The sequence below is a fragment of the Gigantopelta aegis genome, chromosome 6, assembly GCF_016097555.1.
Source record: "Gigantopelta aegis isolate Gae_Host chromosome 6, Gae_host_genome, whole genome shotgun sequence".
Taxonomy (NCBI): Eukaryota; Metazoa; Mollusca; class Gastropoda; order Neomphalida; family Peltospiridae; genus Gigantopelta; species Gigantopelta aegis.
Window position 1 is genome coordinate 37149822 of NC_054704.1, and position 14707 is coordinate 37164528.

At 40.0% G+C, this 14707-nt stretch overlaps 1 protein-coding gene across 10 annotated transcripts in view; it reads right to left on the bottom strand.

The window, feature by feature from the left end:
- The window catches only part of LOC121373962 (C-Jun-amino-terminal kinase-interacting protein 4-like), a 109541-nt gene that overhangs the window by 78516 nt on the left and 16318 nt on the right, over positions 1-14707 (bottom strand). For 6 of the 10 annotated variants that reach the window (XM_041500813.1, XM_041500817.1, XM_041500815.1 and 3 more), the window contains exons 6-9: positions 14228-14506; positions 13152-13254; positions 6276-6355; positions 2536-2577 (exon numbers count right to left, since the gene is read on the bottom strand). In XM_041500813.1, the coding sequence (XP_041356747.1) occupies positions 2536-2577; positions 6276-6355; positions 13152-13254; positions 14228-14506 (504 nt within the window). Of the gene's footprint in view, positions 1-2535; positions 2578-5721; positions 5758-6275; positions 6356-13151; positions 13255-14227; positions 14507-14707 lie in introns of all 10 variants that reach the window. The other 4 variants (XM_041500812.1, XM_041500819.1, XM_041500818.1 and 1 more) reach the window with 4 other exon arrangements.

The window sequence follows — 14707 nt, forward strand, 5'->3', positions numbered from 1 at the left end:
GATCTCTCCAGGTTCTGTTTGAGTCCAGTGATATTTCCAGGTTCTGTTGTGTGTTCAGTGATCTCTCCAGGTTCGATCGTGTTCAGTGATCTCTTCAGGTTCTACTGTGTTCAGAGATCTCTCCAGGTTATGTATGATGTGTGTTCAGTGATATCTACAGACTATGTTATGTGCAGTGTTCTCTCCGTGTTTTATTGAGTGTTAAGTTATCAATCCTCCGGTTTCTGTTGTGTGTGCTAAATTATTTTCTGGGTCTGTTTGAGTGATATGTCATGTTCAAGTTCTCTTATGTGTGTGCTATGTCATGATCATGGTGTGTTGTATGTGTGTTCTGTCATGTTCTTCTTCAGGTTCTGTTGTGCGTACTATGTCATGTTCAGGTTCTGTTGTGCGTGTGCCACGTCATGTTCAGGTTTTGTTGCGAGTTCTCTATTATGTTCAGGTTCTGTTGTGAGTGCTATGTCATGTTCAGGTTCTGTCGCAAGTGACTGGATAAGGGCTGTGGTATGTGCTGTCCTGTCTGTGAGGAAGTGCATATAAAAGATACCTTGCTGTATTAGGAAAAATTTGCGGGTTTCCTCTGATGACTACGAGTCATAATTACCAAATGTTTGACATCCAATAGCCGATGATTAATTAATCCATGTGCTCTAGTGGTGTCATTAAACAAAACAAACAAATAAACTGTCGCAAGTGCTATGTCACGTTCATTTTCTATGGTGATTATTTTCTTATGTTCAGCTTTTTGATATGTTAATTGTTATGTTCAGGTCTTGATGTGCCAAGTTCTGTTGTGTATGTTATCTATCATGTTCAGGTCCTGTTGTGTGAGCTATGTCATGTTCATGTCCTATTGTGTGTGTTATGTCATGTTCCGCTTATGTTGTGTGTGCTATGTTGTGCTAATATTTTGGTGTGTGTGCATTGTGTCATGTTCACGTTCAACATTCTGTTGCAAGTATTCATTAACTGTAAAGTTAATCAAAATTCATAGATCTTGCTATTAATTAAGTTGAGGCCACATTCACTTTATTCGCCTTTTAACCTTACGTCTGATTACACTGTCTTCTGTTACTGGACTTTGTCCTGGATAACTTACAATTGCGTTCGTATGTGCAATAGTGTTAATCCATAATGCCTACATGTAGGGCAATCCTATAGATGGGACTTATCACCGTTACATACAATTAAATACATCCAAAATCAGTGTAATTATGCTTGCACTTTGGTCGTATATGCCACATACAACATTATTATGAATTAAAATTGTATCTACAGATACAAATTACATGTTGGAAACTTTGCTTCGATTAAAAAAACTTCAAAATAGATATTTGTTTTTCAAGAAAATTCAACAAAACATGTTTATTATTATAATTATGGTGTGCATAAAATAGCAAACCATACAAACATTAATGTTACTGCAATTCCTATTTATATATACAGACATGATTCTTGTCTGTTGCCAAATGGTTTGTTGCATGCAGTATCAAACTGTTTTTCCATATTAGACAGGGCTCTCACGACGACAAAAGTTATATTATTTTTAGGATTCAAGCACATAAATATATTGACATAATGTATGCTCTACTGTACTTCACATTTGTAATTTCTATCACAAACCGATAACAAAGGATGCATATGGGTCGTATTTGGCACATACAACCTATGTCAGACATAATTATATAACGAACTGTATTTAAAAAGGGTGTATCTACCACATATGACCAGTTATGTTCACATAACAGACAGCAAGCAAATCGGAGGAAAGTTGTATGTGTCAGTTACGTCTACTTTCGTGCAAATTGGTATCTGTGATTCACTTACAACTATTTAAATCCTTCTGTATAAGCAATGCTATTAGGGACACAGCTATGATTTTTTTGTGACAATATGTAATCGGGGATGGTGAATCCAAATATGCAAAACAGATGTTTTAGGTTGTATCTGCCACTTACGACCTTTTAGCTCTCACGCGACAATATATGCTGAGATTATAGTAAGGAATTTAATATATAGAAGATTCCTAACAAGTGATTTTTAATATGGAAAATATCAACCTACTCTACATCAATCAGAATTTGTTGAGGTTCTGCCGAGGCAAATACCGATAAACTAGAAGAGGTTGATATTTTACATATTAAAACTCACAAGTAGTGAATTCTATTTATCCTATAACACTTCAAAAATACCATTTTAATTTGATATTCAGTAACCCAGTTTTAAAGTTGCTTTCATAGGTAATGTGATATTATCACAAATGGCAGAAATGTAATCTGACATCACACACTTTAACTAAATCTTATTAAACTTTGCGCTCAGGTGTATAGGTCTTACTGGCTTGTAAATAAATGACCCATTCACAGCCAAAAACATATTATCTGGGTTTAATACATCAAAATATCAAATTGGTTTATGACATGGATGTTATGGTTAAGTTATAGGATAAATGATGTTATAAACTGGGTGGAATTGAATGATATGGATGCAGTTTAACATCATCATGATTATGGAAAGATGAAGGTGATGTCATACCAACAGAGTCTTTGTCATTCTCTTTTTCTTCATCACCACTATCTGTAACATGACAATAGGAACATAACACACATGCATTAACACATGCACAACTCAACAACAACAACAACAACAACAACAATGATAAATATCTGGCAAGTCAATGGTGAGGAAAGACTGAAGGAATCAAGAAATAAGCAGGTAACCAATTAGTATAAAGTGATAACATTTATCCATTTATATTTTGGGGGTGAGTGGTAGTTTATTTTTAAAATTTTAATGAAAAAGATGCGTCAAGAGTGCTTTTTGTGAGTCAGTTGAGCATTAACAAACTATATTATTTTTAAGGTTCGTTGGTTTTTGTTGTAGCATGTTTTCTTTTAATGCTTTACCTTTGTCAAAAAAAGAAAACATTTACCATATACACTTGCAAACAGATATGAGTGTGAAAACTAAAACTACAAGGAACTAAAAGAAAACAACGGAACAAATCAAAATAACCTGAACAATAAATAAATTGGTTTTTTTTTATATATATAACTTGCAATATCATTACTTTTTACTTTGAAGTATTCTACCTTAAAACATTTACTTTTTGTTAAATTTATAGTAATATTTTTTCAAAAACCAAGCCTATATCACTTAAATAGCAGATTGTGTTTCATGTGATTACATAAATATTCATTGTTTTGTGTACATGATTATTAGCATACTAAAAGATTAAATGACGCATTTTTGGTGAACTTACATAATGTGTCAATAATTGCCAATTAATTACATATAATTGATATATAGATATATATATATAGAACATGAGGTTACTACATTTTGATATCATGGTTACTTGGTGAGGTTTAGATAATGGTGTAACAGGCGAGTTTTACTGTTACACTGTTATCAAACCAAGTCAAATAACCACAATATCAAAATGTCGTAACCTTACATTTTTTTATCATGCAACCTCTTTTGTCGTATTTTTGTAATATATGTTTTAGTCAAAAGTGATATAGAAAGTATTAGTATTATCGTTTAGAAACTTTCACCTGGCCTGGTCAGTAACAAGCTATGTGTCTCCAAATTTTAAATAAAATACTTCGATTACATTTCAGTCTGTTGTGTCACAACATTACAATTTATTACTTTTTTTTCTGAGAAAATAAACACACGTTTAGATGTGACACAAGAAAGATCTACGTCTATGGCTGTTAGTGACTGTGACATCAGATATTGTTTAATGTAAACATTCTTTGTTTTTGTTTTGTTTTTTTCTTTTGAAATGTTTAATACGAAACACTGGCTCATTCCGATTGGCAGCAAAGAATAGAGAATTGAAAAATAAGAGGTAATTTGATGTTATGGGGAATTTAAATGTTATATTTATTTATGCAGTGCAACAATTATTGCTGTAAATGGATGTTTGAAAAATGAGGAAACAACCTAACTGAAAATAGAGCGAACTGCCATCATGCACACAACTCATTTCCTACTAACCTACTAACTCACTGTCATGCTCAGAATGCATTTCCTAGTGATAACACATAGCAACGCCAAGGTTATCATGCTAGCAATGGAGGTGTCAGCAGACAGTGACATAACACTTTGAATTGTTATATAAGGGTTATCGGGTCACAGGAATCATGGTTGCATGATAAATAAGTATATATCTCTTTCCTCCTTTTGATACAGCTGACTACATAATATGTATGTATTGATGTATGAATATCTATATATTGTACGTATGTCGAGGTTGACTGTTACATACATAGATATTAATGCACTGGCGCAGGGGATAATTAAATCCTTTCTGGCCTCACAAATTGTCCCATGCCGTTGCCGAGACTCAAACCTGTGGTACCGAATCACCCGCAAACTGCAAGACTGACCACGATGCGCTCTGAGCTATTGAGGCATCCATAAAAAGGATGCTCTTTAACTCAACCACATGCATGGGGCCTACAATCTACGCAGTCGATCCTGGTTACGTGCATGAAACAGTGGGCAGACCTGGCAAAGGCTAGTATGTATTGATGTATGAATATCTATATATTGCATGTATGTTGAGGTTGACTGTTACATACATAGATATTAACGCACTGGCACAGGGGATAATTAAATCCTTTCTGGCCTCACAAATTTTCCCATGCCGTTGCTGGGACTCGAACCTGTGGCACCAAATCGCCCGCAAATTGCGAGACTAACCACGATGCACTCTGAGCTATCGAGCCATATGTATGTATGTATGTATGTATGATAATGGATGCATTATATCTAAACATATTATTGAAATCAGGAGTAGTCAGTGGTAATATACTACTCAAAACATGTTAATAGTCAGCAAATATATTTTATATACAAGTACATTTCACCATAATACCAGTATACTGAATGCAACAGAACTTTCACAGTTGTGACAATGAAAACTATGTTTGTGTCTAATAATTGAATACAATCCTTAATGTTTGTATCTGTGACACTGATAGTCTTGACAAAATTAACAAAAACAAAGAAAAAACAATCCAATTTCTATTGAATACATGTAGCAATATTCTTAAGTGTAGATGGCTAATTGTGAGGAACATGAAATGCACATGCAGTTGTTGCTGTATGTGTGTAACTGTCACTTAACATACGGTTATTATGTTTAACACACTAGCATGGTATGAGTTTAAAATTCATTGTGCCTCATAGGAACATAACATTAGAAGATAGTTGTGGGACTTTTGCTTGGCATCCGGATGAAAAGTCACAAGAAATATTGCACTCTATACGTCCACCCCCATTCCCCCCAAAAAAGGAAACACAGGTTATGATCTTAGATACAAGTATAAAAACCGTAATAGGTCTACATAATGGGATCAATACTACGATCCAAGGAACTTTACAAAATACATGGGAATTTAAATAATTTATGTTTATTCAGTCCTCACATTATAGTTTTGGAATAGAATAACTAAACTAAAAGTAAAGAAGCATGTGACACAAGATAACAAAAACAGACGTGTGTACAATACTTAGAAACACAAGTTAAAGCTCTACATGTGTGAATGCTACTACATGTTACACTAGAAAGACTCAGTAGTAACAGAAACACATCATGTGTCAATAGATATCATGCAACAGTTAAACATAACAGTCTGAAATGGTCGGTACAAGACACACAAAATGCACTAAACATGTATATTTATCTGCCCTTCCCGAGATACTTGCCTGTAGACGCAAATTCACCTGGGTTTACACCTCGTCCTGAAGTCATGTAGGCAAAAGTTATTACTAACTTTGATTATCTCATAAAACGGTACACTGAGTTAATAACTGAATCTATATGCCATGCGGATTATTGCTTTGCTTTTAAAGGTAATTGGACATTTTATTTTTTGCTTTCAAAACTAAAAAACGTTGTAGCAGATGTATTAAACAAAGTAATAACAAAATTTAAAATTCAGCAGGAAAAAAATTAAGTCATAGCAATATTTATGAATCAACTGAGTTACCGTACAGCAAATATTCTTTTAAAAATTTTGTCTTAAGCAGATTTACACCTATCAATCTTAAACTAAAATATCCACAATATAGTAGATTTAATTTCTTACTTTAATATTTGCTGACATTAATGAATTAAATGGCACAAGTGGATACTAAAATGTTTTATGTTAATAAGCGTGCTTCGTTATGTTTGTTACGCGGCTGTACAGACTAACATACACGTTTAATGAGAGGAACAAAGAGCACCAGTGAATAGGTAACTGTCAAACACCACTTACCTGTAACATCAGCACCAAAGTCCCCTGACATGTCAGCACCTTGTGTGGATAACTCGTCAAATATAGAGTTGTCATTTCGCCTGCAAATATTGGTAAAATAATTTAAAAGCTTATTTTGGTTTTGGTTGCTTCATTGTTTTAAAAACAAAATGAATGTATTTTATTGGCCCAGAAAAATACTGATACACAATTTCCAACTGAAAGCAGAAGTATAATACATATTATATAGTTATCATTAACATTGCAATGTAGGCTTCCTACAAGAAAATAATTTGAGGATACGTAATAAAAACTAGACACTCTACTAGGTGGTTATGGGTTCGAAATCTTTTAAAATTGGACACTGTATTTCATGTACTTTACTTTGACAAATGTTAAACAGCAGTTCTTTTACTATAATCTTTCTATAAATTATAGAAATGTATTCATTAATTTCCAAGATTTTAGGGTATGTAATTTTACCCTTTGTACACTCTGGTAGAAACCCTTGCAATGTTTTACATATTCAAATAAATAGGAAGGAAGGAAGGAAATGTTTTATTTAACGACACAATCAACACATTTTATTTACAGTTATATGGCATTAGACATATGGTTAAGGACCACACAGATACTGAGAGGAAACCCGCTGTTGCCACTTCATGGGCTACTCTTTTCAATTAGCAGCAAGGGATCTTTTATATGCACCATCCCACAGAGAGGATAGTACATACCACGGCCTTTGTTACACCAGTTGTGGAGCACTGGCTGGGACGAGAAATAGCCACCAACGGGGATCGATCCTAAACCAACCGCGCATCAAGCGAGTGCATTTAGCACAGAATGATCATATTATTATTAATAAAAGATCTTAACTAGTACAAAGAAACACAGCTAACTGAATCTCCAAAGTTAAAAATGTACAACAAATGCACATATATATTATAGGACTAGAAAGAGATTAACAAGTTAATAACACAAATGGAGAAAACTTGGAGTGTTTTCTCTTTTATAGATACATTACCTGTCCTCAAACAAGGGCACCTCCCCCCCACGCAAGTGGTCTGGTCCGAACATCCCAACAGCCAATGGGATGGCCTAAATTCTTCTACTGCATACTGCTCTCTAGTTCCGGTCACATGACTGTAACTTCCTTCTTTTTCCCTGAGCTCATCGCACGGAGAACAGGAAGCGGGGAGGCCCGGGCGGGATGAAATCTTGAGGACAGGTAATGTATCTATAAAAGAGAAAACACTCCAAGTTTTCTCCATTTCTATAGCCATTACCTGTCCTCAAACAAGGGCAGCATTCAACAGATGGTGGTGGGTGCCGAGATCCGTAGATGCTTGTGATAACTCCCCAACCGGAAAGAGGCTGACTAGTGGAAGAATAAGGCCAACCTTGGTAAGCCCTCCTCCTAGGGATGCCCGTCACAGACCAATGCAGGTGATGTTAGTAACAACAACCAGAATGGTGGCATCCGTCAGCAGTGGCAGGTACGGCTCCCAGAACAAGGACCAGGAGGCGGCTGCCACATCTCATGCTGGTTCTGACAGGTGGGAAGTCGTAGCCACCAGGGATGCAGGTGTTAGGTAACCCTCACGTATTGAAGTGTTATTTGTTTCAATAACAAGCGACAACCTAATGAGGTGCATCCGTCAGAACATTGAACAGAACAAGCCCCCCGAGTGTTTTCTGTCTAGTACACCAAAGAACTGTTAGTTCAATAACGACAACAAATAACCACATGCAGTGCAGGGTAAAGGTTATCGAGACAAAAGTTCCGGCACCAGTGTGTGAACTGTGCAAAAGAACAAAAGTCTAAGCAATCCTCACCTGTCGATTCGGTGGACATCTCGGTATGCAGCCCAGAATCAGACAGACATCAACGGCGACGAGGACGGCTTGTATTCAACAGAGTCTGTGCAGCAACAACCGGACCCAGATGATGGAACCCCTCAACGTCTTCTGTGGAGACATCCCTCAGATAATAGTTGGCGAAGATGGAGTCCGTAGCCCAGAAACAGCCAGTGATGATGTGCTGAATGGATGTGTTACAGTGCAGGGACATCGTGGCAGCCAAGGCACGGAGTTCATGAGGATTGGAAGCAGACGGAGCAGGTAAACCCTCCTTCTGATAGGCAGTCAGGATAGAAGACCGGATCCAGGTGGCCACCGTGTTCTTGGTAATATCCCTCAACCGACTCTGGTTACAGGAGAGGAAAAGTCTTTTGCGATGTTGTCGAAAAGATCTGGTCCTCTCGATGTACTGGTGCAGGGCTCTAACAGGGCACAACGCCAAGTCCTCAACGACCGCCGGACCAACGATAGAGGAGAGGGCCTGCACAACATACGAGCGAGGCGCTTGGTCTGGTAACTGATTCTTTGCAACAAAGTTCATGAGTAACCCCAAGTTGACTGCACGCCGATCTCGGTGAAAACGTACCAAGTCTACATCAAGAGCATGAAGTTCTGAGACACGGGCAGCCGTGGCGAAACCGAGTAAAAACACCGTCTTCCGCGTCAAATCTTGCAGGGAAGAGGACTCGATCGGCTCATAAGGTGCGGTCGATAACGCTCGTAACACCAGATTCAGGTCCCATCTTGGTGGCCGAAACCAGTGTACTTGATCTTCAAGGCGAAACCCTTTGATCATCTTATGGATCTCAGGAATACCCAATAACTTCGTTCCAGTAGTGACATCACGAACAGTAGCGATGACCGAAACGTACCCAGCGATGGTAGACCCCTTCAATCGTAAAGTGGTCCGCAGATACAGCAAAAAATCAGCAAGACGAGGTATCTGGATCGTCTGAGGTTTGGGTTTTTGCCGGACACACCATCGGTGAAAGCAAAGCCATCTGACGTTTGTAAACCGCAGTAGTAGATGATCTGTGCGCTTTCAAAATGGCCGCCGTAGACTGTGAAGAAAAACCTTTCTTCCTCAAACTCTTGGAGATAAAGTCCACGCGTGCAGTTGGAACAACTGCAGACGTGGATGGTATAGTCTTGACGTGGGATGCAGCAACAGATGATCCCAGTCTGGCAGCGGTAAAGGATGTGTATCGACAAGACGTATTAGATCTGGATACCACATCCTGGATGGCCACATCGGAGCAATGAGTAACAGGCGACAATGGTACAGCTGAAACCTCTACAGCACCCTTGGAAGGAGGATTGGTGGAGGAAAAGCGTAAGCGTCCATCTGTTCCCAGCTGATGGCCAATGCGTCGAGATCCAGATCTTCGGGATCCGGCACCGGAGACACGTAAACCCTCAGCTGATGGTTGAATCGTGTGGCGAAAAGATCGATGTTTGGTGTCCAAAGTCTGTCGCACACCCATCGAAACGCTTCCAGATGGAGACTCTGCCAACCGCGGAAGGTCATTGGAGCGGTGAGGGCTATGGCAATCATGGTCTGGATCTTCTCCCAACGGTCTAAAGGAACTTGAACGAGGCCCAGGTCGGGTCGAAGCCAAGCGCCTATGAACTGTAGAGACTGCGTAGGAGCCAGTCGAGATTTCTCGATGTTGATAATCCAACCCAGATGCTTGAGAAAGTCCATGATGAAGGCAACATGTGCAGTCAGCCCTGTCTTGCTGTGACACTTCATCAGGCAATCGTCGAGGTACGGGTAAAAGGATATACCTCTGCAATGCAGGAAGCGTGACATCAGAGTCGTGATTCTGGTGAACAGCCATGGCGCTATGGATATCCCAAAGGGCAGGACTGTCCATTCGTAATGCCGACCCTGTAGCACGAACCGCAGGTAGTGATGAAAATCGGCATGCATCGGAACGTGTAGGTAGGCGTCCTTGAGATCTAGCGAGGCAAGCCAATCCCCCGGTCTGATCACGGCTATGACATCTCGCAACGTTAACATCTTGAAGGTCGGAGGAGACAGGTAGTGGTCGTTGAAAACCGCCAAGTTGTGGATCATTCGCAGCTCCAGAGAATCTTTCTTCGGTACGAGAAAGATGTCCGAGTAAAAGCCGGGTGTTAAGTGTGCTTCCGAAATGCTGCGAACGGCTCCCTTCACCACCAGTTTGTTGACGGACTCCTGTAGAACCTTGACTTGCGCGACGGAATGCCGCAGTTCTCGAGGTGAAGTGGTCAATGCAGGGATGGCAGACAATTGCAGACGATACCCTGTCTTCAAGATCGACATGACAAACGGATCTTGGCAAAGTGTCTGCCAGTTTCGCCAATAACGGCGAAGTCGACTTCCGACCATGGATCTTCCGACCGGTGTGGTGCACACCGGAAGCGTCAAAACCGAATCGTTCTGGTTCAAAATCAGGGGCGGGCGTAGGTTGAAGCAATCTGAGCAGTCCACGATCTGTTGGCTGGCGTCAACGTCGACCAGGCTTCCCCTGGGTCCGAGCTGGAGGACCGGATGGTCGTCTGACCGGAAACCGCCGAGAAGGTTGACCTCGAAAGGAACCTCTCCAGCGCTTAGATGGTGGTTGTGGAGTGAATGTAGACTTTCGCTTCGTGGATTCCAACGTCGAAATAAGTTGCAACGCTTTGACAGTTGCTGTCGACTGTTGGTCCTTATCACTGGCCTTCACCACATCAGAAACCTTGCCTGCAAACAGCTTCGTTGCGGACCACGGTTGAGCTAACAGCTCCTTCTTATGCTGGAAATCCAAAGTGGACTTTTTCAGATAAGCCTGGCGACGGTATTGCATCAACATCGAGGACATCGAAGTCACCGAAGACGTCAGGAAAGCTAGCATCTGCGCCGATTGCTAAAACAGCGCGTAGCACCGTGCATCTTTTGCCTGGGTGGCCATCGCAGCAAGGAAAACGTCCAAGTAAGATAACACAAACAAGCAACGTCTCTGGGCAGTATCCATGGCTTGTACTTGTTTGTCCGTCAAATCCACGGTTGACTTCCCAAGACGGTGAACATCTTCATCCAAAGACGGAGCTCCATCTGTAAAGGGCATGTCAAACACCGGATACATACGGTGATTCCAAGATGGGAAGGCGACGAAGGACGCTGTGTCTTTAAAGGTGCGGTCTAAATTTGTCGCCACCTCGGATACGAGTGTACCGGCTGCCAAGGAACGGATCACCACATCTTCCGGAGGGACATCAGTCGCTATCATCGGTGTCGGTCCCTTCTTGGACGGCGTTGGTGGATGTGGCAAGGACGGCAACATGTCATAGACGGCCGCCAAGCAATCCCTCATAGTCATATGGTCAGGAGAGTCAGGCTCATCAAGGATGGAAACCGCTGTAGGCGCTGCATCTCCAAAGTCTCAAAGCACTCGAGCACAGGCTAATCGATCCGCCGAAACAGAAGCCACTGGTGAACAGGACCGTGGACGGTCCCGTCGAGAACCCTCGGAAGCCTCAATATAAGGTCTGCGCTGCCGATCCACGGAACCCGTAGGGAGCCGTGCAGGTCATGGGGAACGGCTACGGTCCCGGCTCCGCTGCGCCGAAGATGACTTCCCCGCTGAAGATCGCTGATCCTTGGAGGCCGTGGAACGTCTAACTGATTGAGTCGGCTTGTCAGAGGGCTGCAGGCCTGTCATCTGAAGTCTTGCATCCTGGAGCCGCACCCCCCGAAGAGGGGACTGGAACCGGACCTAACCCCAAACCCGCCGGTTCTGGTAAGGTCGCCATCGATGCCATAGTCTCTTTCAGCATAGTGGGTAGCATCGAACATAATACTTCTGCTACGGAGTCCGCAATTGACGGCGAAGATTCCACTTTCTTGGCTCTCGCCGACACCACCTTCAAGTAAGCTGCGAACTCGACAGTAGACAGGCCCGAACACAGGTCGCATCTCGAAGAGAGGCTACACGGAACACGGCAACCCGGACATAAATCATGAGGGTCGCCGCCTGCAGTGAACTTCTTACAGCGTAAACACGCTCGTACCTGTCGCTGAACATTAACATCCGACATGATAATAAGTTTTCAATCTGTGAAAGAGAAAGAAAAAGAATTCATGACACAAACACAAAGCCGGTCAACAAAGACGCCATTTTGCAAATGGCGTCCGACACGACAACCGGCGATATAACAACATTTCATATAATTAACACTTGGCAAGTCAAGCGAAATACGCGAAAGACATACGAAAGCTAACGAAAATTAAGGTGAAAAACATTTCACCCAAACACAAAGCCAGTCAACACAGACGCCATTTTGCAAATGGCGTCCGACACAACAACTGGCAATATAAACAACATTTCATGTAATTTAACGCTTGGAAAGTCAAGCGAAATACGCGGAAAAAAAAAACATACGAAAGCTAACGAAAACGAAGGTGAAAAACATTTCACTCAAACACGAATACAAAACCAAAGGTCTTATAAAAGTTGACTCCAAACAGAGCCAAGCAAAAGGACGTCCAGACCCTTTAGCGAAGAGAAAAAGAAGGAAGTTACAGTCATGTGACCGGAACTAGAGAGCAGTATGCAGTAGAAGAATTTAGGCCATCCCATTGGCTGTTGGGATGTTCGGACCAGACCACTTGCGTGGGGGGGGGAAGTGCCCTTGTTTGAGGACAGGTAATGGCTATAGAAAATATTGGATTTAGCCTGAAAGATAAGAATGAGGTTACCCTGGGAGACATCAGGTGGAATTCCCTGATATTCCATGTCATTAACCTTTAATTATTTTTATTCTGCAATCCCACAAAAAGATCGAGGAAGTCATAATCTTCTTTCCGATAGTCAATAAATATCAGACGAAATATACTGTAAGTTTTGGACAAAGAATATGAATTTTTTTGGACAAACAGCAAAAAAACGGGAAACACTGTAAAGCTGATTAAAAATGCTGAAATAAAATTAGCTGTCTAAATATAAATCTGGAAAACTTTCATTTTTGTTGTATTTTGTAGGACTGAAATATGAAACTAAGTAGCATACACACCTGGACATTCTTGCATTATTAGAGTTAGACAGCTGACTCTCATACGAATCATCATCAAGTTCTGGTGTACTGGCCACTATTGATTGTAAAGTATGATGTAAACCTGTAATAACCAGAAATCAAATTTTTTATACAAGTGTTCAAACTGCATGTAAGTGGTACTATAAAGATTTAAAAAGTACCTATTATAAGACTTCCAATTGTATTTACTGTTATTGTGAATTCATAACAACTTTAGACAAATAGGATAACAATTTGAGAAATAAGATTAAAAACATTAGCATACTGTCATTTTTCAATTCATATAATCTACAAAATTTAGTTATAATTATATAGTTGAATCCCATTGGCTCAAACCCCCTCGGTGCTCGAGAAAGTATTTGACCCATTCATGATTGGGTTGTTCGACCCAACCATTCAGTCCACATTGTGCAAGTAGTTAAAAAAAAAAAATAATAATAATCCCTTTTCATGCATTAAAGGAAAGTTACCATGGCCCCATGAGTGTTATAAAGTTCTACCTTTTAAAACCACTAAAACAGCAACAACTTACCAACAGCAATGTTATCCATGATTGCAAAAAAGAAAGTGCGTACAAATGTTAACAATATTTAAAGAGTTTTTACAGCAACAAAAAAGTTCAATTTCTGCCATTTTATTTCAAATATTTGAAAAGTCTAAGTACATAAATAAGGCATATTCTTTAAACTACGATAAATCAATTTTACCAGTTCATCTGATGTGCTATTGGTACAAAATTGGGTAAAAATGCAAAATGTATCATAACGCTTGCCTTTAAATGAAAAGTGCAATCCAAATTTAATAACAACTTCACAGAAAACAAATTATTTAATGGAGAAACTATTTAATAAGAAATCAAGAATTGTAAGTAAACATAGTATTTTATTATAAATGAGGTTGTTTGGGGAAGGTTGAGAGAAGAACCGTATGAACATTTTCTTTTCGTTATTATTTCTTGATATATGAAATAAAATGGCACAAATAGTCATAGAAACAAGCAACAGTCTAGCCACCATTTGAGCAAGCAATGCACACCTGGCTGTCAGTTAACTCACCAAAACCTAAATGAAGATGGTCTTCTTCAAAGCCATCATCAGAACTTAAACGCTGGAGATATTTGTCATCTGAACTTTTGTCCTGAGTATCATGTTCCACAGTTTGAGTATTTGGCACCGCAGTATCTCTTTTTAGTATAACATGTGAGGAGTCATTTTGCACTATTTGTGGCTCAGTCTGTTGGGTATGTGTGGGTTCAATAGTCGGATGAACTCGCATTTGGACATCATCAATGGGCAAGGCTTCTTGTGTGTTAGATGGAGGCTTTTCTGAATGTTCTGACAAATAAGCAGCAACAACAATAACAAAACAGAAACAAAACCAAAAAAAACAAAACAGTAATTAAAAGAAAATCTACATTATAAACAACAAAACGACAACTAAATACTTGTCACACCTCAGAATACTCGGTGACTAATTTTTTTACTGTTTGTTACAAAGTCAAAGTCGTGCAGTGACAAAATTATACAACAGATCAA